We start from the raw sequence: 26395 nt of genomic DNA on the forward strand, positions 1-26395 counted from the left end.
TCGCAGATCCTGTTGATTGAACCTTTTCCCTCTCTCAACAAGGCTTTTGCCCTGGCAACCCAACATGAACGCCAAATAGGCCTTGTACCTGTCAATAACAACGAAGGGGATGAAAGCAGTATGTTCGCAGGTTTCACTAATGTTCAGAACAGACAACACAACAAGCCAGGCAACTCAAGGTATAACAATAGAAAAACAAATGGCAAAAACTCATCACTGTGCACATACTGTGGCAATACAGGTCATACAGAGGAGATATGCTTCAAGAAGCATGGGTACCCACCGAACTATGGCAATAGGAACAAGGGAGGTCCTTTCAGAACAAACCAACCGAAAGCAAATGCTGCAGTAAACCAGAACAGGGATTGTGCGGACTCAGGAGAGGAGGATAACAAGCAGGCAAACACAGAATCATTCTCCCTCACCAAAGAGAAATATAACACACTTGTTTCCCTATTGCCACAGAAGCTTTCCGGAAAAGCTCCGGCCTCAGGAAGCAGTTTCAACACCTTCTTTAAGGGAGAAGGATCTGGTAAAACCCTAAATCCTAACTCTTTTTCATCATGTTGGATAATAGACATCGGAGCCACATATCACATCATTTATGATACTAGATCATACAGTTCATATACAGAGATAGACCAATGTTGGGTAAATTTGCCAAATGGGGAAAAGGTCAAAGCTAAATACATAGGCACAGTGATTCTTAGCCCACAGCTCATTCTGCACAATGTATTATGTATACCTGCTTTTGATTATAACTTGATCTCAACCAGCAAACTGTTGGATACAGGGAAATTATGCATAGTAATAGCGGGTTCAGTATGTACAATACAGGACACAACAAGTTGGAAGAAGATTGGCTTGGCTAGAGAGCGTGAAGGCCTCTATTACTTGGAATACCCAGTACCTAGTTTTCATTCTGTTTTTTCAATCAAAGCCGATATGTGGCATTTACGTTTTGGCCATCCCTCTTATGAGCGATTAAAAGGCCTTAACCTCTCTTGTAATGATTTTGATTCCTTCAAATCAATGCCATGTGACATTTGTCAAAGAGCAAAACAGAGAAAACAACCATTTTCCTTAAGTCATAGCATAGCAAAGAAATGTTTTGACTTAATTCATGCAGACATTTGGGGTCCAATAAAAGAGTCACACACCAACAAACATTACTTCTTGACCATACTTGATGACTATAGCAGGTACACATGGATTACATTAATGCAAAACAAGGGTGAAGCAAGCACTGCCCTGCAACTATTTTGCAAATATATCAATACCCAATTTGACACAAATGTGAAATCAATTAGAACAGATAACGGACCAGAGTTCATCATGAAGGAGTTCTATGCCACAAACGGTATTACCCATCAAACTTCTTGCCCAGAGACACCACAACAGAACGGAAGGGTCGAAAGAAAACACCTTGATATCATGAACACTACAAGAGCGCTCATGTTACAAAGTGGTTTACCCAAAGAATACTGGACAGAGGCAGTCAGTCATGCTGTTTATCTTATAAATAGGTTACCCTCTACACCAATTCAAGGACAGACACCTTATGAACGCATATACGGTGAACCAGGCAGCCTAGAAGATCTTAAAGTCTTTGGTTGTTTGGCTTACGCCTCGTCACTTGACCGGTACAAGACCAAATTCACAGACAGAGCAATTAAATGCATCTTCCTAGGCTACAGACATGGCACCAAAGGCTTCAAGTTATTAAATCTAACAACTAACGTTGTTTTCTTTTCCAGGAATGTCAAGTTTTTTGAGCAACATTTTCCTTTCAACAATCAAACAGCAATCACATCACACTGCAGTGAGGAAGAATTAGACATCCTGCACATGACACCCATGCAAGACGATGATATTGACACTGAAGAGGATCATGCATTTCAAGATATAGTGCAGCAAGTAGATATCACACAGGCAATTGAGAATCAAGGCACATCAGATATCACAACAGACATCAACACACATGTTACAACCAAGCAAACACAAAATGCAACAGGCAGGCCTCAACGAACTAGGCAACCACCATCATATTTAAAGGATTACCACCTGGCCTTAGTCAAAGGCTCCGTCTTGCCTTGTCTCACTCATTCACCGCATGGTCTCTCAAAGCACCTCTCTTATGAAAGATTATCCCCTGCCAAGCGTGTTTTCTCCCTCAATCTTACATGTCACAAAGAACCTCCAAGTTACACAGAAGCCAAATCAGACGAGAACTGGCAACAAGCTATGCAAAGAGAGCTTAATGCATTAGAAGCAAATCATACATGGGATATAACAACATTACCTGGAGGGAAGAAGCCCATAGGGTACCGTTGGGTGTACAAGATCAAACACAACGCCGATGGGAGCGTTGCCCGTTTCAAAGCTCGCCTAGTGGCCAAAGGGTATTGTCAGCAAGAAGGAGTGGACTTCAATGCTACCTTTGCACTTGTAGCAAAGTTCACCACCATTAGAACAGTATTAGCAGTTGCAATCTCAAAAGAATGGCATATACACCAACTAGACATAGACAATGCTTACTTACACGGAGATCTCAACGAAGACGTGTACATGCAACTACCTCCAGGAATGAGATCAACCAATCCACAACAAGTTTGCAAGCTTAACAAGTCTCTTTATGGTCTTCGGCAGGCGGGCCGACAATGGAATGTCAAGCTCACAGCCACCGTCCAGCACATGGGGTTCACTCAGTCCTCTGCTGATCCATCTCTTTTCACCAAGCATGAAGGTGAACACAGTACCATCTTGCTTATCTATGTCGATGATGTTATTTTGACAGGGAGCAACATGCAAACAATCAATCTTGCAAAACAACATCTTGACACATCCTTTAGCATCAAGGATCTCGGCAACCTCCATTACTTCCTTGGTTTCGAGTTTGCTCGCAACAAACACGGCATGCACATGTCACAAAGAAAATACGCGTTAGAGCTTTTACAAGAAATGGAGTTTCTAGACTGTAAACCAGCACCCTCACCAGCCTTACCAAATCATAAACCACCCCCAAACACAACTACCATCCCAGATATCACATCTTACAGAAAAATAATAGGCAAACTATTAAAGCTCACACACACAAGGCCAGACATTTCATACATTGTAAACCAACTTTCACAGCATCTTAACCAACCAAATACTAATGACCAAAATAGAGTTCACAGAATTCTGAGATACCTTAAGGGGACAGTCGGTTTGGGTCTTTTCTTCTCTGCATGCAACGATCTCCAGCTTCAGGCTTTTACCGACTCCGATTGGGCCACTTGCCCGGAGACTCGTAAGTCAATCACCGGCTACGCCGTTTTCCTCGGCACCTCTCTCATCTCATGGAGATCGAAGAAACAGAACACTGTTTCCCGTTCGTCCTCTGAAGCTGAATACAGAGCCATGGCGTCTACTTCTTGCGAGATACACTGGCTCCGGAACCTCCTCAAAGATCTTCATCTTCCTCCAACCACAGCATCTCTCCTCTTCTGCGATAACACATCCGCCATGCATATCGCACAAAACCCAGTTTTTCACGAACGCACAAAGCATACGATATAAATTGTCATGTGATCCGAGAACGTGTTCAAGCCGGTCTTATCCGCCTCATGCCGATCTCCTCCGCATTACAACTCGCAGACTTATTCACGAAGGCCCAACATTCACCACAGCTCCGTTTTCTTTTAGACAAACTTGGCTTGAAGAATCCCTATCAAGTCTAGTTTGAGGGAGGCTATTACAGTAATAATAAAACCAGAGAACAGTTTCTAGGGTTTGCATGTTGATGGAAGTCGAAATGAAGAAGGAGGAGAGGAGACCTTTGGTGTTCCGAAGAAGAATCTCGGTAAGAGATAAATGAAGTAAAGTACAAGTAGTTCCCAAGAGTTAATAATTGCTCAAGGGGCCCTTTTTAGTCTTTACACAAAGGTCTAAGGGCAACTTAGTAATATCACTACAATAGAGGATTCTAAAAGAAGCTTCATCCAGCTATCATAGGATTACCCACATACAAGTGTTTCCTTAAGTCATCACAACCATTCACCATATTTATCATGATGAATGGCTATGATTAAGCCACTTGTCCATTTTATGCTTGCTCACTAAGTATACTTGGGGAATACACCTACATCAAGATATAAATGTAATAGTTAGTTATGTAATTTTTCCTTAATGAGAAATACAAGAATTTAGTATTTTCTTACCTCATTCATTTCAATAGGGTATACAAAAGAACATTCGACAAGATTTATTCCTTTTATTACGTCTTTTGATTGAACTTATCTAAGCTTAGGGCTTTTGATTTTATTATGCTAAAAGTCCAGAAAGCGGTTTATTATATATATTTTTTAATGTTAAGGGGTCTATTTATAATTATCCTTACTAAGGGTGTGCTTGTATATATAAATAATTTCTAAATCCAATTAGGATTAACTTTTGTACTTTCTCTTTCATCATTTAAAACTGAACTTGCACTAGCAATATAAGATTGTGTAAAAAGAAAAGAACATGTACTTAACACCACATTAGTGATAACAGGCTCAAGAACAGAATCATATATAGCTAAAATGCCCATTAAACGAGTATACTGTGCCTTATTCAAAGTAAGGCTAGCTGAAGATTCTCATTGAACTAGCTACATAGCAACTGGGATAACAACATAAGACTCCTCAATAGCATTGATATCAGAAGCCACATTCCCTGTCACACTCTTCTTGCTTCTAGTGAACTTGAAATTGAGAAGCAATCCATGCTTTTTATAACATTGATCCACAGTGTGACCAGGTTTGTCACAACGACTATATTTAGGAGATGTCTTCTTCTTAGGATCATAAATTTTTTGTTTTGCAAGATTAACAAAAGATTCCAATTACAAACCAAATTAATTATTTTTCCTCTTTTGTTGAATTAACAAAGACAAAACAAAAGTAATGTTCGACAAAGGTTTCATAAGAAAGATATGTGATTTGGCTCTAGCAAACTCAACAATCAAACCTTTCAGAAACTTTATCACTAAATCTTCTTCTTGATAGGATTTAGCTTTAACCAAATGTGATGCACATTTACAAGTTGGAGAACACTTCTAGATTGAAAATGGTTGGAAATTGATCAACTCCTCCCATGGCGTCATCTTTTTATTGTAATACTCAACCACAATCAAAGATCCTCGAGTAAAAGTGTAGATATGTAAAAAGATCGGTAGTTCTTGTGCTCGGAGTTATCAGAACTTAGGTGCCGTTTGGTTCGCAGAATAGAATGGAATGGAATAAAATGGTTATTCCAAAGGAATAGAATAGCAAAGAATGGAATAGAAATTCTTAGGAATTACTATTCCTATGGAATAAGGTAGAATGGAATAGATAATTTTTTTATTAAAAAGACAATATTATCCTCAAATGTAATTTCTTATTTATTTTAAAATTTTAATTTTTTACTATAAATTGTTCAAAATATTTAATATATATTATTTTAAAAAATATATAAAAAATAGAAAAATGGAAAACGTGAAAAATACATTAAAAACGAAAAAACAATAAGAACATGAAAACGGAAAAATTGTAAAAACACGAAAAAAGAGAGGTAAAAAAATAAAATGTAAAAGCGCAAAAAAAAAACATTAAAAACACAAAAACAAAAGAAAAAAATGAGATAAAAGTGGAAAATGGTGAAAACGCGAAAACATATAAACGTGTTAACACACAAAAAAAAACACACACGCAAAATATGAAAAACCACAAAAAATATGCAAACCGTAAAAAACACAAAAACATGAAAAAAGTGGAAAACATGAAAATGAAAATGTGAAAAAAAATGAAAAACGTGAAAAAATCGAAAAACACGAAAACATGAAAAAGTGTTAAAAACACGAAAAATGCGTTTGTAACGTTTTTTTTTTATGTTTTTCCGTGTTTCCCAAGTTTTCTTGTTTTTTCCGTTTGTTCACGTTTTCGTATTTTTCACGTTTTGTCATGTTATTGTGTTTTATTTTGTATTTTTTCGATTTTTCACGTTTTAGTTTTTCGGTTTTTCCCCTTTTTGTTTTTTTTTCGCGTTTTTGTATTTTTCGTATTTTGTTACTTTTTTCGTGTTATTCACGTTTTTCCATGTTTTTCGTATTTTTTCATATTTTTTTTTGTTTTTAACGTTGTGGTGTTTTGTTTGCGTTTTTCGCATTTTCATGTTTTTCACATATTGTCACGTTTTTGTGTTTTAGCATTTTTCGTATTTTCGTGTTTTTATTTTTCACGTTTTTTAATATTTCGTGTTTTGTCACTTTTTCGCGCTATCCTATTTTGTGTTTTTCGTGTGTTTGCTTTTTTTTGCGTCTTCGTGTTTTTCGCATTTGTTCACATTTTCATGTTTTTCGCATATTTTATTTTTTGCATATTCTCGTGTTTGTAACATTTTCACATTTTTCGTGTTTCATATTTTTACATTTTTTAACGTTTTCGTCATTTTTCCATTTTTCACGTTTTATATGATATAAATTATGGATTGACCAAAATTTATAAGATTTGGGAAAGTGATTAGAGAGAAGATTGAGGATTTAATAGAGGATAATTTTGTAAATTACAAAAATATAATATTAGGAATAGGCTATTCCTAACCTAAATTGAAGAATAGCTATTCTATGAAATCAAGGAATACGGATTCCATGGAATAGCTATTCCATAAAAAAAAAATCAACTAAAGGTGGGAATAGCTATTCTTTAGGAATAGGTTATTCTATTCTCCCTTTATTCCGCGAACCAAACGAGCCCTTATGATTGTTGAGTAGCTATATGTGATAAACAACTAGGAAAACACAAAAATCGATCAAGAAAACTAAAAAGATTCTCTAAGTAGAGAACTCTGAGAAAATTGATACTCCGATCTTAATCGAAAGAAAAACGAGAAAGGAAACTTAAAGTTCTTCCTATGAAATCAACTCTAAAACCAGAGATAACATGCTCTAATACCATAACAAATTTGAATTTAGAAGTGATTGAAGAAGAAGATAAACTTTGTATATTGAAGATTGAAAAGAATTTACATATGAAGAAGAAGAGACAGATGAAAGAGAGAGTATAAAATTTAATCCTAATTAGATCTAAAAGTTATATATATATATATATATATATATAAAATAAGGATACTTACAAATAGATCCCTTAACATCAAAATTAATTATAGTTTCTACACCATTCTATTAAAAATAATTATATACTTAATATATTCAAATTATTGCTTGATATAATTATAATTATTTTTAAAAATCCAATTTTAGTGTAAATTTCTCTAATATTAGGTTCCATTTGTTTAATGGAAAATATTGTGTTGAAAATATTGGGTAAAGAAAAATATTGTATTTGAAAATAAATATTTTTCGGTGTTTGGCTACAATACCGAAAAACAAAAAGAAGTGATAAGTGACTATTGTTTTAAAAAATGTAAGAATGAATGAAGTAGGGTTCTGAAAGTTTAGAAAAATGTTTTATGTAAAATATTTTCTTACTCTTTATATAAATTTGTCTGTTGCCTTATTTTCCTCAACAAACAAACATTAAAAAATCAAAAAATATTTTCATGCATAATTTATTTTTCTTTTTTTTTTGGCAAAAAACGGGGCTATATATACATATATACCGAATTAAAATATATCATATTTCTGCTAGTGTATAATTTATTAATTATTTTATTGTTTTTTTAATGTGTGGTATTTATCATAGGATCAAATACATGAATATCATAATTAAGTATAAAATTACAATTAAATCATATCACCAAACTTAATTGTTAATATGCCATTATTTTTTATATATTATGATTTTATACCATAATTTAAAAATTCTAGACTCCAATTCATAAATCATAAACATATAGACTTTTAATTTATAAATTTTAATCTTTAAAATATATTAAAAATACTGATTTTACTAGTTTGACATAATCCAAAATTATAACTAAATTATTTATAAAAGATGAATTTCTGTGTAATTTTTCCTTTTTGATCCCCCAGCCTATGTATGTTGGAATGGGCTATCATTATTAAGCAATCATTTTAAGGGTATGGCCTCCGGCCTCCTTCTAATGGGCTTAGCTTGCCCAAAGAGTCCTTGCACAAAGAAAGAAAGAAGCCCATCAAATATATAGATTAAACCCATATTTATGTTTCCTACATTTGCTTTCTATGGAATCATTTGGTATGGTTTAGATTTACACCTCCTAGATCTAACGGTGACTGATCAAATTTACTTGGTCAATAGCTAACCAAGAGAAAACTACTGTCATTTGGTAACAATGGTCCATTGATCTATTCATATAGGTAAGATTTAATCCATTTTAAATAAAAGGTAATCGATTTGTGATTTTTTTTTTGTCACATTACATAATTTTTGCTACATATGTAGAAATTGATTTATTTATTTTTCCATATAAATTTAATACGTGGATAAATAAAAAATTATTATTTTTATTTATTTACATATTAAATCTATATAGAAATATTATAAAACAAAAAAATTTATATAAAAATAAAATTAAAAATTGTTATAATTACATGTCATGTGTTAAAAATTGCCATGTGGTAAACTGATTAAATTTCTATCCAAAATAGATTAAATGTCATCTATGAAAATATTCAAATGGGCAAATATTATCAAATAATACCATAAGGGTCAAATAATAAAATTTTGGATACCGTATAAATCAAATAAGAAGTTTAATCGTTTTCTGGACTACAAGTATCCCGATTGAGACAATTCTAATTGATCCTTAATCACAGTTAAGGCTCCTCACCCTCCGAAAAATCTATATTTTATGTACTAAATTTGTTGATAGTGTGCATTTAAGTTAGTATTATTTATTCATAAAAAATAATTAGGTTAAAAGTATGTATAAATTAGATGCAAAGCAGTATAAATTAAATATAATCAAAAGTACAAAGTAGTTTAGATTGAATATAAAGCAACCTTTTCTTAAAATAGTTATTGTGTTTATTCTTTCTTTTTATTTTTATTAAGTTATATATGTAGATAAAAAAAAAGCATAAATTAGGAATAAATTGAAGATAAAAGTGAATCCTAATTTTGGAAAATAAATTATACATTGTTTATTGTATTATTTTTTTTGTATGATTGTTCCAATAAAATTTTAACAGAAATAGTATTTGTTTTATTTTTCAGTTTTGGATTCCGCTTGGCTTGAAAATTATTATTGTTATTATTAGGGTAAATAATTATAAGGTCCTTATGTTTTTACTTAACACGCTAGTAAGTCCATCATGTTATTATGAGGTCCTTAAGTTTTATTATAATCAATTCTTTAGTCCTTCCATCTGTTTTTATAAATGAAAGTCCAAAATTGCCCCTAGTTATATACATAAAAAAAATTAATCTTTTAGTTTCAAATTTAATCGAATTAGTTTTAATGAAGTTTTTGAACTACATGAATACACCGAAATTCATATACTTGAAAAAATATATTATTAATTTTCTTAAATTGTAATTATTTTTTGATATAATATCTTTAAACTAAGATTAAATATTATTATAAAAATTTTCTAATTTTTTAAAAATTGTATATTTTTTTCTTCATTCGTAAAATCGATTGGAATTGTAAAAACTTTTTACAATGATAGTCTTACTCCTATTTTAATAGATTTTGAAATATTTTTCATTTATTTTTTTAGTCGATAGATTTTATGTTATTAAATTAAAGTTCTATAATTGTATAAAAATTAATAAATCAATTACTTTATATTGGAGTTTATATTGGAGAGGTTGTGATTATGTAGGAAAAGCGAGAAAAAAATATAAAATAAGAAAAATAGATGTTTTATTATTAAAACATAAAGTAAAGAGTAATTTTGGTATTTTAAAATTTATTTAGTATAGTTTGACCATTGACCCAAGCATAAGGACTAAGAAGTTAACAAAAACAAAAACTGGGGGACTATATAATTATTTCTAAAAATATAGGGACTAAATAGTGTATTAGATAAAAACATAGGGATCTTATAATTATTTACCCTTATTATTATTAGGGATAAGGTGTAAAATTACCCTTAACATTTATAGTCAGAAACAATTTTACTCCTAACGTGTAAAATGATGCAATTTTATCTTTAATGTTGGTAACCAAAAACAATTTTACCCATAATATTGATAAGTTGAGTCAATTTGAAAAATAATTCATCAAACTGTATTATCTGTCACGAACCTTATCATCTATATTTTACATATGCGTCACTTTATCATTTATTAGTAACAGATAACAAACATATATGACTAGATATAAAAAAAAATGAAAAAATATACTATCTTTTGTGCAAATTGGACAAAAAAAAAATATATATTTCGCCAAATTTATAAATATTAATTTCCAATTCTATTATTAAATCGTAAAAAATATGAATTTTTTTTAAAACCAACCGATATGTAATTTGTGTAGAATAAAGAACAAAATATATTTGTTTTATAATAATGTCTAAAATTGACCATTTATCAACTTTAAGAGTAAAATTACTTTTGAATACTAACGTTGGAGATAAAATTGTATTATTTTAGATGTTAAAAGTAACTATTTGTAAATGTTATGAGTATTTTTTTTGCACCTTATTATTATTATTTTTGAGCAAATTATTATAATTATAATTATTATTATTATTATTATTATTTATTATTATTATCATCGTGTATTACAAAACCACGTGTTTTGATATACCTAAGATTCCCAAAAATTGTGAAATCCCTAACCTCTCAATTTGGGTTCTAGAGCTCACAGACTGCATCTTCCTCTCGATTTTCTTCTTCAATCTGTTCTCCACACTGAACGTGCAACCATTGCCGTACAGATCGTTCCTTTGTGTCTTTTCTCTCCTGCTTCCTGCAAAGACATAATTTTCTCTCAGTTTTAGCTATGTTTTTTCAGATACTTTGAGGTTAGCATTCGGCTCTATTGGATTTAGTTCGTTATTGAAGAATTTAGGATTCAAGGTGTCAATTTGCAGAGCATCTTCTATTTTGATTCGTGATCTTGATTAAACAAGTAAGATTTGATCACTTCTTATTTTCCTCTCCCGATTCATGGTATTCAAATTTGTATTGTCTCGGATACCTTCATTAATTCTGTTTAGCAATTGTTGTTAGACAATATTCAGGGAAATTTCAAAATAATATATACTGCTTCACTCGAGATCTTCTGGAATATTTCAATCTAAAATTATGAGAAACGCAGTTTGTGATTCCATAGCAATCCGTTGTGTTTGATACCACTACTTTAAAAAACTCATTCTAATGTTTTATATATTTTGATATGATGGTTTGTTGGCTTGAAGCCTTGTTCATCAAAGTAACGGCTTAGACCAAATTATTCGTTTGAATGTGAAATCTAAATTAACCACATACTATATATTAAGTTGAAATTTATTCACTTTGCTTTTGGGACTTCTGATTAACCAATCTAAACATTCCAAATCCAGTCAGGTCGACCACTGAAAGAAAATATAATGATCATTATGTCCATAGTTATTAAAGGCGCGCCTATGGCGCACCAGGCGCAGGCCTTGGCGCCATGGCAGCCCCATGGCGAGGCGCAATCGCCATGGCGCGCGCCTGGTGCGCCATTTTGCGCCAAATGCAGTTGCCAAAGGCGCACCAAGGCGCGCCTTGGCAGTTAGAGGCAGTTATGGGCAGTTTTTTGGTAGTTACTTTATATATCTGGAATGGAACACATGTTATATTAACAAAAAGTATTAAAAAGGAGAGAGATTATAGGTTTTAAACTAAGTAGAAGACGAAGAGACTCTTTGAAGAGGAAGAGACAGAGATTATAGGTTTTAAACTAAGTAGAAGACGAAGAGACTCTTTGAAGAGGAAGAGACAGAGTCATTTGAAGAGTAAGAGACAGAGTCATTAAAAGAGGAAGAAGTTTACTAGAAAGAAAACACATTAAACGGATTCAAACAACAGAAACAAAGAAGCCAAAGGGAATTCAACTTTGATGATCAATAGTTTGATGATGCCTTAGATGAGGAGTGTGATAGTGATGATGAGGAGTGATGGATTTGTAGAGTTTTGATTAGGAGTAGAACTTAGGAATTAGTATTCAACTTTAAAGTTTTCTAATATGGGGTTTATTTTGCATTTTAAAATTTATTTATGCTTAAGATATTTTCATGATTTAGTTTTATGTTAGTTTTATATTTTTATAATTTTTATTTTTTTTAAGTGCGCCTTGTCTCACTATGGCGCGCGCCATCGCCATGCCCCATGCGCCATGGCTCCAGGACCCCTTGCGCCTTAGTGCGCCATGCGCCTTTAATAACTATGATTATGTCTTGGCATGCCAATATTTGTGGTTTGTTGACCAATAAGAACCTTATATATTTTCAACTTTCTTAATCAATTATTGCTCAGTGTTTTCGAATATGTTCTCTAAGTTCTTGCTTATAGAAATAGTAATGGTTGTATGTCTAGCTATATTGTAATCCTGATTTGAAATTATATGAAGAGATAGTTGCTATTTCAAATCCGGCATTGTCTACAACAACAAGGCCTTAGTTCCGAAATGATTCGGGTCGGCTAACATGAACCATCATATAAAACCTTGAAATCAAGTCGTGTTAATAATGGAAAATCTTGGATGTCGGGAAATTGGAAAAAGCATATTCTTCTTCTTCTGAATGCTTGAGTTCATTGTTATGTTCTGCTGAAATTTGAAAATTTCATATTTCAACTTTATGTTGTGTTTAACTAAATTATGCACCTTCAAGTTTAGAACATTTTTCTTATTCTATTCACAGTTTTAGTTTAAAATATTTTAGTTTTTACAGATTCAGGTAGTATATGGATAATGATAATCAGCTTTAAGATGGGTATCGATATCAAAGTAGCATTTGTAATTGGCTTTGTGGTGGATATGGGTTCCCTATATCATAAACGGATTTGGGAGTGGGTATCTTATCTTCTTCCATTCTTACTATCTGCTAACTTATAGCAGACAGGCACATAGGAATGATTTTTTGTTGGCTGGAGATATAGAAGAAGATAAGACAACAAAACAATTTCCCTTCTTCTATTTAATTATCTGCTTTCTTATAGTTTGAAGCTTATTTGACACATAATTTTTGTAATTCACCTTACCTAATTTGGTTATTAATTGTTAGATTATAGTTTAAAGTAGAATTTGATGATTCTAGTTTATCCTTTGTTTAAAGCAACACATATTAGATTGGAATATATCGGGTAACAAAAACGTTAATTATATTGAAAGTGGACTACAATTAAGAATAAATGAAAATGGAAATGTTGATTTTCTTTATGGAAAAGCGGGAGAAAAGCCACTTCATTAATATGGGTGTTTGTGTGTCTCTGTGTAGAATTATGTGTTTCATCTACTTTTTTGTATAATTTTATTTTGTTATCAATCTTGCTGTTATCATATATTATTTTGTGATCGATCATCAATTTGAACTGCTGAAATAATTTGATTCTCTCTGAGCTTTTGTTGATGGATCCATTATAGAGTAAAACTATGTTTCTAACTTCGCATTTTGATTTTGTCCTGTAACAGACTGAAGGAGAATGGCTATGATGATTAAGGCTATGGCCCTTGCGTTTTTATTATTAGCCACTCAGATTTCATTCTTGCTGGCGCTTCCATCCACGGTGCCAGCTTTCTTTTGGTCATCTCACCGTGATCATCAGTAAGTTTTCCTCTTTAGGTTTCTCTCATTTATTTTTCTTTTTCTTTTTCCAAATTGACGTGAAATTATCTAGTTATGGTTGTAGAATTGCTCATAATCTGTTGTCAAAGTAGTATACTATTCTACTCTGAATTATATATCAAATATGGATGGCTGGTTTTCCTGAAAAAATTAGAGGAAACAATGTCAAAAATACTATAAAAAAATGTTAAGAGTGAGATTATATGCTTATTCTATTTATGAATTTATTCTTTAGTATGCTGAATGCTGAATGCTGTACAGAGAAGATGAAAGATATATAGTTTATGCCTTTATACATCATGGAACTATTTAAAGGTGAAAGATAGAAGTAATACTCATCCAACGTATGTAAAATGGAACAGACTACTTGACGATGTACTGATAATGATTAGACCTACCTTTTATCTGAGGTTTTAAAATAGTAGAAAATTTCATTCTGCTCATGAATTGAATATAATATATATTCTTTTCATTTAAAATTTGACATGCTTGCATATGCTGGTCGTTATTAGATTGCCAAGCAGAACATAATAGGAAACAAAAAGTTCTCTTAATGGTAAGAGGCAGTGATGTAAAGGTTGTTTAAGTAGTGTTACATGTAGTATGTTTTTAGTAAACATGAACACATTTTTTACTGTCTTGACTGCTTACTCTCAGTTATATACACATCCTTTGTTGATCTCTCTTGCTTGTTGTAGCTAATAGTCTAAATTCTATATGAAAAACAGGTAAAGTGGCTTAGCAATTCACTAAAAAATAGCCAGCTTCCTTTTTTTTTCTCTCTTTACAGATATAGAGCATATAAATTCTTTGATGAAATACATATTGATTTTTAAAACTAAACCTCTTGGGTGAGCAAAATACATTGCATGTAGCATATTGATTTGTGTCGTTGGTCTAATCATAATCCAAAAATCTAGCTTTTATATGTTAGTGTCGAAGCCAACTGTCAAGTTAGAAGTAATTCTGTAGCTTCTTTCTGAAGATCAACAATTCATCATCATCATGTGATAGCTTTTATAAATGAAACCTCAAAATCTGCTGAAATTATGTTGTGTAAATCAAACTGAATAAACTTATACAGATTTGTCGAAATATATTTGAAGAATTAAGACGATATATCATAAGAAAACATGTATAGGTATGACTACATACCATTATGGAAAGGAAAAGAGACATTGTAGTGCAAACTCATTATGTCTTTGGTCGTTAGATACTATCCTTCATCCCTAAAGCTCCGTCCACTGATAATGTGTCAGGATTTAGAATCTTGGTTTGCTTATTGTTCCTTATTGTCATAGTTGTATTGTTAAAAATATCATCCCTTACTGATTGATTATCTATATTTTTAGTTTGAAACAGAAACTGTTCTTATGTATCACTAAAGAAGCTGATCCACACATATCATATGACTTGACCATACCATAGTTGTTAAAGGCGCGCCTAGAGCAAGGCTCAAGGTCTTGAGCCTTGAACCTTAAAATTGAGGCGCTGTAAAAAAGGCTCTCGCCTTGTGCACCTCGCTCGCGACTTGGAGCCTGGTGTGCTTGACAGTTTTACTTAGGGTTTTTTTTTACAGTTTTTTTTTTATTTTTACAGTTTTTTTTTTTTATTAAAATAACTGTTTTATTAATCTCAACCACTAATCTAACTTAAATAAGATCGCTCTTAACCCTTAATTTAAATAAGAATATGAAGCGTCCCAATCATAATTAAATATATAAAGAATAGAGAAAGATTAGGAGAAGAAGTCACCTTAAGTATATGGAGAGGACCATATTAATTTGGAGGATGATCTTGATGATGATTATTATTAGTTTTTGTTGTGTGTTCTTTTTATTGACAATGAATGTTTATTAATTTAGCAGCATTAGTTATAGTTAGGTACTTTAGGTTAAGAAGTTAAGTATACTTGTCTTTATGAAGTATGAAATTAATTTGGTGTTTTTGGCATTTATGATTTAGTATTATGTTTTTATGTGGTTTTGTTTTGTTTGTGTGGTCAATGGTCATAAGTGTTTTTTTTTTTTGTTATGCTTAACTAGTAAAAGAGTGTATATTTTTATTTTATTTTATGCACCTCGTGTTTCTAAGGCGCGCGCCTCACCTTGTGCCTTTGCTCCGGGACCCCTTGGCGCCTTAGTGTGCCTTGCGCGCCTTTAACAACTGTGGCTATACCAATAGTATGGAAGAAATTTTCTTCAAACTATTAAGTGTTTTATCTTCATTTTTTTTTCTGTTTTTAAATCATGCATTTCTTGAGCTTTATATGGTTTGAGATAAATGCAAATTGTATTTTAGTTGGATGCATAGTGTACTTGTCACATTCTTTTTTGCAAATAATCTAATACTGTATTAATGTGAGTGGTGATTTCAATCAACAGAATTAACGATGCAGTCAATTATCAAACCATGTCTTCAAGGAATCTTGCTGATTCTATTCTTTCTGATGGGGGATGGTCAAACTTACTGGTTCAAAACCTTCCTTTATTCTGATAATTCCCTTTGCTTTGAGTAACTTGAATTTCATATGTATAATTCTTTTTGAATTTTTGGAAGCAAAGAATATTTCATGTTCATGTTCTTATCATGATTTTTTTTTAAATTTCCGAATTAAGCTGTTCATTGTTAATGTTTCTTTAATTTATTTGTTCATGTAGTGTTCAGAGAGAAAGTATCAAGCGCCTGTAGATGTGGCACTTATTTTTGTTGGTAGAGAGGTAATAAACTTTGTGACATATCATTATCATAGACCACATGTTTACATAAATTAACAGTCCAAAGTGGAAACAAATTGTTATATGTTCTTTGCAATTTCTTTTGTAGTTTGATTATGATATTCATTGGCCATTTGCATCACACTTGCTTTTATCATGTTCTGCAAGTAGCATGTGCACTGATTATGCCATTTTTGCTATTTCTAGCTGATGTCCTCAGATATTGCAGCAAGCAAAAATGTTGATCTTGTCAATCTGCTAAAGGTAATTGGTGTTGGTCTTAGTATGTTTATGCTTTGAAGACATTGAGAATTGTAAAGTTATAATAGTTATATATTTTGTTCTCAAAGTTATATTATTGCTTTGAACAGGTCTCTTTTACAACATCTAATTTTTCCATGGCTTTCCCGTATGTTGCTGTATCTGAGGAGGAGACAATCGAGAATATATTGTTTTCGGGTTTCGCAGACACTTGTGGGAAGGACATTGGAATTAATAATGTTGCCATTTCCGAATCATGCTTTGTCAAGGGCAACAACTTTGAAAAGCTTGTAGATCTTCATGCTGTTAAAGTAAATTGACTTGAATTGTTATATGAAGTAATAATTTTGAGGATCAATGACAAATCTCTCTGATTATCTTTTGACCCTGAATGGACAGGATCATCTAGTTTCAAAGATGGAAAAGAGATCAAATGGGCAAGCAGATCTGGTTGTGTTTTGCCATGAAGGCGCTCATTCTGCAAAAGGTTTAGAGCAACCACAAACTGAAGGTGCTTAAGTTCTCTATTGCTAGATGATACCAAGAATTTATTTAGTTCTCCGGGAAATGTTTACACCTATACATTAATTGAATATGCAGGCAAAACTTTGTCTGAGCTTATCAGTTCCATGGAGAAACTAGAGGCAAAGTACGAAGTTCTCTATGTTTCAGATCCATTTCGATCAATTCAGTATCCTTCTCATCAAGTGCTGGAAAGATTTCTTGCTGAAGGTGGTCCTGGAAATGAATCAGCCGGTCCTGTTATGTGTGATGAAGTTTGCAAGATCAAATCATCACTTTTGGAGGGAGTTTTTGTTGTAAGTTCCAACATTTTGTCTAATTCTTGATACCAATACTTCATTTGTTGAATAGTCATTTTGCGTTTTCATTACTTTGCAACAAATAGGAAAGGTGTCTACCGAACAACTTCATTTTTTTTTTTATCATGAGGATGCTTCTGTTTTTTAGATCGTATGTTGTTTTGGAGGGAAATAGTTTACTTTTTGATTAGGATAACGTCAAAAGATCTTGAACTAGAGGGTATGCTAACGACTAGGAAAAACTAGTGGAGAGGCTAAATAGAAAAAATAAGTTAAGAGTGCCAACTGATTTTAGTTTACTGCTGTTATTTATATATTTTTGGTTGCTGCAGTAATATCCTATAAAACGGTCTTTCAGATTAGAAATGTCCTATAGTACCATACACCTTGTGATAGAATCCTAGAAAAGAGAAATCGTAATGATTCATTCACCATTCAACTTTCGGCTAGTATATAAACATTTACAAAAATGGATCATTTTGTACACTTGAGTTGTATGTAATGGCGATAACATAAGCTTATTTTAAACCTTATAAGCATAATAAAGAGGCAAGTGTCTTGGCTGCTAGTGATTTATTATGGTGCTCAAGGGGAAACTAAAGTAGTGCACTGTTTATGCGTGAAAGCAATCGTTAATATGCGGTCGCTCATTACATTCATATTCTCGCTTTTCCTGCGTCTGTCTGATTTTTTTACGTTTTTTGCTATACGATTGGGGACGCTGATGTGTTTGTTTTTGGTTTTTCAGGGACTTGTTTTGCTTATCATTTTAATATCAGGCCTTTGCTGTATGATGGGCATTGATACTCCAACAAGATTTGAAGCACCCCAAGACTCTTGATAAATTTTGTGTGTGACAGTACTCTATGCCGCATGTCTTCTGATTCAGGCTCTACTGTGTTTGTAATCTAGTCACCGCGAACGGATACGTCGCCTTGTAAGGCCATTTAAGGTCAGTAATAATGGCGTGCAGATTGTATGCGTGTTCATCGTGTGCCATCTCTTATTTTAATAATTAAGTGATGTAATTAATCTATTCTTTCCTTGAGTAGGATTGTTGGAAAAAAAAAAGGTTTAAGATATATGTATTCCGAAACCATGAAGTTTTGGCTCAGATTTCTGGTTGAATATCCCGTCTTCATGATGAAAATAGCATAACATTGTTTATGGAAATATTTTTCCAGATACAAATGTTGACTCTGTAGTTTTGATTATCTAACCCTGCTACAGGAAGAAATTGTATATAAAACAATGCGATAGGTTATGGCAATGGTATTGGGCACTCTCTGCTGGTGAATATTGGTCCCAGACAAGTTGGTCCAGAATCAATTAGTTCTGGACCACTCGGATTGTGATCTTCTCAAGTTTAATTTCAACTTGAAAGGTCATATTGTAAGCTCATACACTAGTTACAAAATTTTCGAATCAAGTTTTAGACATGTCGTTGTTGTGGTCTTTTAGGTTTGTAGCTATGATTAAGTTGACTAATCACAAACATGGGATCAGGGATGAGTGATGTCTGGCTTGATGACCTTTGAGTAAACAAAGACTTCACAAAATGGCTTCATACTCTGTCATGTTGTTGGAAGTCGGAAAGGGGCATCTCATGGCTCGTTGGATAGGAATTTTAGATGGTTTCATACTTGGTCATGTTGTTGGAAATTGGAAAGGGGAGTCCCATGGCTCGTCGGATGAGAATTCTAGATGGGCCTTCGAGGAAGGCACTGATGCTTGTCTCCTCATTTGAACTTTCATCTTTGAAAGTTTTCTATGATTCTCCATGATGCACATGAGCTAGAGTATATGGTATCTTAGTGATAAAATTGGCCGAGGGTTGAGCCTTAGGCTTTTTGAGGTTCGAACTGTATGCTAAATTCAGAGAGCTCCAAGGTTTATTTGAACAACCTTCCGGGGTGGGTCGTTTGTGTGGACGATAATTGTATTCCCTTGAAAATAATGGCGGAGTTTTCTTGAAACGATCACCTATTGGGTATGCTAGTTTTTTCCAGCCGAGGATAGCATGTTCTAGCACCCTGTAAGACCTTGTTGCAATAATAGACTAGGCACTGCTCGTAATGGTTTTTTTTTACGAGGACCATTTCCACAGCCTATTCGTACAGCCTCTTTCGTCACATTGATGTAGAGGTATAGGGGTTCGCTTAGGACTGATTGACTGAGGAGGAGAGAGACAAAAGTTGTTGTAATAAGTTGAATGACTGTTCACATTCTTTAGTCCGGTGGAAATCATTAGCACCTTTCAAACTTTAATAAAAAAAAAGGAGACATTGCTTAGTCGAACATGATATGAAACGTTTCAATGAGTTGATCTTCCTGCTCATTCTTTATACCTCGTTTATTGTCTGTGGAGGTCCCATGTTGAGGACGACCTGAATTCTATCTTTGATTGGCCTCAATGCCCTTTAGGAGATCATAAAATTCAATTTTTCTTGAGGTAACTCGACATTTCAGTTGAGCTTGAGTGTTGCAGGAAAATAGAATCAATATACTTGGATATTTATGGTAGCTTGTACCTTTGTGATATCTAAGAGAATGCCCCCCTCTTTAGTTACATGGAAATCTCTCGAAGAATAATCTACCATATGAGAAAGATCATAGTTGGGTTGGTAACCCATACTAGTATTTCAATGGCCTAAGTTAGTCTTGGTATTAGCTCTATAAGGGAACAAGTGAAAAGCACAAAGTATGATGTGCATATCCTCATCCTTACCTAGAGGGACTTTTTCTCTTATGACCGAAAATGCATAAGTGCCTTTGACGACGGGTATTTTTTCAAACTTGCTCTGGTGATCCACTCGGCTAATAGATTCAGATATATGATACAACTGAGTTCTTATATTAAGCACCGGGTATTTCATGTCACTCGGAGGATCCCCAATTCACATTTGGACACGTGTATTGTGACCCCACGTAATAATTAAAATAGTGGGGTCTCTTATAATATACGTGAGTCCATATTACACGTGTCAAAATATATATGGAAGGTCATCCATTTGACATGGAGAACCAGATGCTTCTAATAATTTGCTGATACAACTACTTTTGCGAGACCTAGATGGCAGTGGAGTCCTTTTTAACGCCATGTGGAAGTGAGGGGTCTTATTATGAGTATATTTAAGGGTTACGAGTGTTCAAGAAAACAACCATTAGGACCATTTAAGCGCTTGAAATTAAGAATTCATTCTGCTTTTTTTCGATGAATCAATCTAGGCATGTTTTACTCCCTTAGATGTTTTTAGCCACATAAGCCGCTTGGGTAGCCCTTAGGCGGCTCCTGGATTGGGTATAAGTAGACAACGATTGAGACAAAAGAGAGTAAATTGCATTAATAGTATCTAAACTTTATCCTAAATCACAATTTGGTATCTAAATTTTATTTTGTTCTAAAAATACACTTTCGGAGAATGTCTGGAGAATTAAAAAAAAAAAAAAAAGAATAAAGAAGAAGAAATTGATTTTTCAAAGTCAATTTTCCTCTCAAAATACACTCCGCGTATGGTAGAATTTTAACAAAGTTAAAGTTATTTGTATTGATTCTGTTAATTATGCAAACTACAAAGTTTGTTTTGTTATAAAAAAACACCGAACTATAAAAACGTGAAACAAACACCGAACTATAAAAACGTGAAACTACAGAAATTTTATTTGAAAGGGAAAATTACAAATCTAGGTCAATGGGAGGTCCATTTACATATTTAACCCATTTATTTAATCTACTACATATCTAGACTGATTTTGTGTGACTTTCCTATAATACCCTCAATATTTACGCGCGCCTCTCTCTCTCCCGCCTGACTTCGCAGATTCGATATTATGCGAAGCCTGTGAAGCTAATGTTTGGGTTTACTTGATGAATTTAATTAGCATATGTGAAGCCTGCGAAGCTAATGTTTGGTTTAGTTGATGAATTTAATTAGCATATGCGAAGCCTGAATGTGTTTTGAAGCTAATTCGCGAAGTGGTATATAACAAAAAAATGTCAAACAACAATGGATTCTAACATTAAAATCATAACATTATCAAAATTTACAACAAGATTACCACAATAAACTCATAACAAATCACTTCATTATACATAGACTCATATTCACCACATGGATGGATGTGTCCCACGGTGTAAGCTCTTATTCACGACCAATGGTTGGAAGTCTAGGCGTTTTTGAATGAATGTCTCTCATGGCACCCTAACACGCTGGCTTCCAGGAATAAATATTATGTATTTAACCACCTTCAGAAAAATTTAATCATGTTAGTTAGGAAAAAATGAAGATTTGGCTTCGCGAAACGATGATTCGCTAAGTATGCGAACATAAATGTGCAAGGAAGAGGGTGATTTTACTTAATGAATCAATGATTTCGCGACGTCTGCGAGGAGGAATGTGACGCTTTGACTTCGTGAAACGATGATTTCGCGGAGTCTACGAGAGAAATTTATCGAATTACCTCGCAAACTTCGCGTAATCATCATTTCGCGAAGTTAAATCGATAAATTTCTCCCCGAAGACTTCGTGAAAACCGCATATGCTAAGTGGATTGGTCCGAAAAAACGCAGAAAAAACAGTATATACTTACATTTTTCGACGAACCCAATATGATAAACTGAGAAAAACAATAAAAATAACGTAGAATCACCATTTCTTTGAATGAGCAGGAAATGGAAGATGAAGAACCATGGCTTCGTTTTCTAGGATTAGGAAGTTGTAGAATCAAGAGATGAAGGGAGGAAGAAGAGAAATACATTGTGATTTGGAGAAATGATGCAGATTTCGTGCAATTTAAAGGAAGATAGGAAGATCAAAAGTCTTGGAATCATTAATGGAGAATCATTAATGGAGGAGCTGCCACCGTTTCGCGCAACCAAAGAGAAGAGGGGAGAGACCGTTCGCGTTTGGGGAAGTGGGAAGGTTAGAGGTGTTATAGAAAAATCACACAAAATCAGTCTAGACATGTAGTAGGTTGAGTAAATGGGTTAAATATGTAAATGAGTCTTCCATTTGACCCATTTTTGTAATTTTCCCTATTTGAAATTAAACCTAATTAATAATTAGACAAGTCAACATCCTTCCACAATAGGACAAATTACAAATGCCTTAGTTTTACCCAAAACATAATCCCAAGAATCCAATGACGTCTTTAATTATTATTAATATAATTTTTAAAAAATAATTAACTATTATTTCCTTCCTAATCCCTCCTCTAAATAAAACGCACCTAACGACATCCCCAAACGGACCACCTAATTACAAAATAGTCCATCACTTTCATTTCCCTCCCTTTGATAACAAAAAGTAATCTGCCTTTTCTCAATTAATTTAATTTTCCCTCACTTTCTCTCTTCCCAAACAGATCCTCACCCTTCCTTCCTTCCTTCCTTCTTCTTCTCTCTGTCATCTTTGCAGCTTTTCAATCGTACTTCTCTTGTCCTTGTTCAACGATTTTTGTCCCCTTTCTTTTGCAACTTCTTTACCTTTTCTTTATTCTCTATCATGCTTCAGAGCTTAATTCCTCAATCTCCACTCAATTCCGCTCTTATCAATACCAGAATCAGCTCTTCTTCCTCCTCTATGAAGACGAAGCGCGGTGACAGAGAGAACACCGTGACTGCCGGTGACTCATCTGGCGCTACTGGTACCGATGATCCTGCCGCGAAACGACCGAATTTCTCCGCGGAAGCTACAACAACGACTGTTTCTAGCGATAATAAGAGTGGTGTTGTTGAGGAAGATTCTACTGAGTCTACAGGGCTGAAGCTCCTTGGTCTCTTGCTACAGTGCGCTGAATGTGTTGCCATGGATAATCTTGATGAAGCTGCTGATCTTCTCCCGGAGATCTCCGAGCTTTCGTCTCCGTTTGGGTCATCGCCGGAGCGAGTTGGATCCTACTTTGCTCACGCTCTCCAAACGCGTGTTGTGAGTTCCTGCTTAGGTACTTACTCGCCTTTAACATCTAAATCGCTAACGCTAACTCAGTCGCAGAAAATCTTCAACGCTTTTCAGTCCTACAATTCGATAAGTCCGTTGATAAAGTTTTCTCACTTCACTGCTAATCAAGCGATTTTCCAAGCGTTAGACGGTGAGGATCGAGTACACGTAATCGATCTCGATATCATGCAAGGTCTTCAATGGCCTGGATTGTTCCACATACTCGCTTCAAGGTCGAAGAAGATCCGATCCATGAGAATAACCGGGTTCGGATCCTCCTCGGAGTTACTTGAATCAACAGGGAGAAGACTAGCAGATTTCGCAAGCTTACTCGGTCTACCATTCGAGTTCCATCCAGTGGAGGGCAAAATCGGAAACATAAACGACCTGAGTCAACTCGGGATAAGGCCACGAGAAGCAGTTGTGGTACACTGGATGCATCATTGTCTATACGATATAACCGGAAGCGATTTAGGAACGTTACGATTGTTGACTTTGCTAAGGCCGAAATTGATCACAACCGTCGAACAAGATTTGACTCACGCCGGTAGTTTTCTCGGGCGATTCGTCGAGGCATTGCATTATTACAGTGCATTATTTGATGCATTAGGGGATGGATTGGGTGCAGATAGTGTAGAGAGACACACGGTGGAGCAGCAGTTGTTTGGATGCGAGATTAGAAATATTGTAGCGGTAGGTGGACCGAAAAGGACCGGAGAAGTGAAAGTGGAGAGATGGGGAGATGAGTTAAAACGAGTCGGGTTTGAACCGGTTTCACTCGGAGGAAACCCGGCAGCACAAGCGAGTTTGTTGTTAGGTATGTTCCCTTGGAAAGGGTATAGATTAGTGGAGGAAGAAAATGGGTGTTTGAAATTAGGATGGAAAGATTTGTCTTTGTTGACCGCCTCTGCATGGCGGCCGTCCGATTGAATTACTTTGATCGAGTTCAGAAGAGATTATTATAGAATTGTTTTTATTGATTGATGAAATCAATGGGATCAATCATTGGAGTGACCGGAACTGTAATTTGAGAAGAAAACAAAAAAAAAAAAGATAGTGATGATAACAGTGGTGGTTGCAGGAGAAAGTGGAGAGGATTTCCCATTTCAGTCATTTGTATTAATAAGTGAATAGAGGAAATTTTATTTTATTTGATGATCCTTTTGGTCAAATGAATTTCTTCTATTCATTTTGTTGTAATTCTTTGAAGGGAGGAAAAATTGTCCTGGATTTTATTTAAATTGTTTTTTTGTATTTCTTTAAAATGTACTTTATTTTAGATTTCTATGCATATATATAAAAAATTAGAGGTAGTATTTTTTATTTATTTTTGTTATGAAAATGCTTATCGTTAGATGAAAAAACAATAATTATAAAAAAAAGAAAATGGTAAGAAAAACGTCACATAAGAACTAAAACCGATATATGATTAGGGATTATAATGGGTACCCGCAGGTAGTGTCAATCTCAAACTCTTACCCGTTTATTTTTTAGTTATCAGTACTCGTTCCATTACTCTAACTTTACATCCAATATTCATCTCATTTAATTCATGGATACCGGTGTGAGTAACTTTACTCGTTAATAATCAATAAATAAAACAAAAAATATTATAAATTTAACAAAGTATAAATTGAATAAATCATCTATCTAACAGTTGAATAAATTGAACTTTAATCAATAAGAATAAAATAGCACAATGGTATCATTTCATGAGTTCAAACCTAACATTATAGGTCTAAAAAACAATAACATTTTTTAATATATAAAAGAGTTATGATGGGAAACAGTATCCTGTGGGTATTCCTACTCGTCTCATTACCATAACAGTAATGGTTTTGATTCCATACCCGTCTTATATCTTTTTATATAGGGTATGGATAGTCCCATTAGGATCAGATCGTGTCGGGTACCCACAGATACAGTACTCATCGCTAGGGGTGCACGTGGTCGGTTAACCAGTCTATTAAGGTTAATTCGGTCGGTTAATCATTAAATTCGGTTAACCACTAATCGGTTAACCAATTATTTCGGTTGGTTAACCTTTTATTTCGGTTTCTAACCATTGGTAAATAAAAATAAAAATAATAAAAGAATTCTAATTTTTATTATGAGGGAAACGACGAGTCAATGGCGAGTTGAAGAGATTAACTGTGAAGAGGGAGATGTATGTGCATTATGCCTGTGTGGTTTACATAATACACTAATTATTTAACTCTTATGGTTTTACATAATACACTAATTAGTCTCTGAATTTAAAATAATTATATGATCCCTCAGTTTTGATTCCCTTAAATTATTTAGTCCCTATATCAAATATTCGTTTAAAAATGTCTTAAAAAACAATTAAACGGATAAAAAAAGACAAAATTACCCCTAATAAAACTTCTGGCTATAAAACTTTGGAAAACAAGTAATAAAATTTTATCCTTGTTTCTATATCCAGAAACATAAAAGAAAAAGAAATCGTATAAACTGAAATTAGAGAAACACAAATTAACTGAGAGTTATTTACATATTTTTATCTCATTTGATGTTAATATTTGATAGAAGGACTAAACCATTAAAAATGAAAAAATTTAGAGACCTTATAATTAAATAGTGGATTGATTAATGAGTTATGAAAAACTATAGGGACTAAATTATTGTTTACCCATACAAATAAATTTATTTATATATATTTTTTAATATTTAATTGACATTCGGTCGGTTTCGGTTAACCGCGGTTTTTGGAATCAAGAAACCGTAACCGTAACCATTAACCGCTATTTTTAAAATTAAAAACCGTACACTAGTCCATTAGTTTCGGTTAACCTTATTTTCGGTTTGGTTTCCGTTTGGTTTTTCGGTTTTTCAGTTTTCCAGATTTTTGTGTGCACCCCTACTCGTTGCCATCCTTATATATGATCCACAAATTGACAAAAAAGACTATAGAAAGCAAAAAAGGTCTAA

General features: G+C 33.6%; 2 protein-coding genes across 2 annotated transcripts; both read left to right on the forward strand.

Moving 5' to 3' along the window:
* The first annotated feature begins 10692 nt into the window (after positions 1 to 10692).
* LOC136205887 (uncharacterized) lies at positions 10693 to 18632 on the forward strand. The gene is made up of 10 exons (XM_065996729.1): positions 10693 to 10825; positions 10909 to 11025; positions 13552 to 13684; positions 16090 to 16177; positions 16366 to 16425; positions 16630 to 16686; positions 16794 to 16994; positions 17083 to 17194; positions 17284 to 17501; positions 18253 to 18632. The coding sequence occupies exons 3-10, from the start codon at positions 13563 to 13565 to the stop codon at positions 18343 to 18345; spliced, it is 951 nt and encodes a 316-aa protein (XP_065852801.1). The 5' UTR covers positions 10693 to 10825; positions 10909 to 11025; positions 13552 to 13562; the 3' UTR covers positions 18346 to 18632.
* A 4085-nt stretch (positions 18633 to 22717) lies between these two features.
* Positions 22718 to 24752, forward strand: LOC136206933 (scarecrow-like protein 23). The gene has a single exon (XM_065998145.1). It carries the CDS (start codon positions 23009 to 23011, stop codon positions 24371 to 24373), a length of 1365 nt encoding a protein of 454 aa, XP_065854217.1. The 5' UTR covers positions 22718 to 23008; the 3' UTR covers positions 24374 to 24752.
* The last annotated feature ends 1643 nt before the right edge of the window (positions 24753 to 26395 follow it).

The sequence above is a fragment of the Euphorbia lathyris genome, chromosome 9 (assembly GCF_963576675.1).
Source record: "Euphorbia lathyris chromosome 9, ddEupLath1.1, whole genome shotgun sequence".
In the NCBI taxonomy this organism is placed as follows: Eukaryota; Viridiplantae; Streptophyta; class Magnoliopsida; order Malpighiales; family Euphorbiaceae; genus Euphorbia; species Euphorbia lathyris.

Coding starts and splice junctions, on each gene's coding strand:
- LOC136206933 (XM_065998145.1), top strand. CDS start 23,009: ATGCTTCAGAGCTTAATTCCTCAATCTCCACTCAATTCCGCTCTTATC.
- LOC136205887 (XM_065996729.1), top strand. CDS start 13,563: ATGGCTATGATGATTAAGGCTATGGCCCTTGCGTTTTTATTATTAGCC. Junction 13,685..16,089: donor TCATCTCACCGTGATCATCA/GTAAGTTTTCCT, acceptor TTCAATCAACAG/AATTAACGATGCAGTCAATT. Junction 17,502..18,252: donor TTTTGGAGGGAGTTTTTGTT/GTAAGTTCCAAC, acceptor TTGGTTTTTCAG/GGACTTGTTTTGCTTATCAT.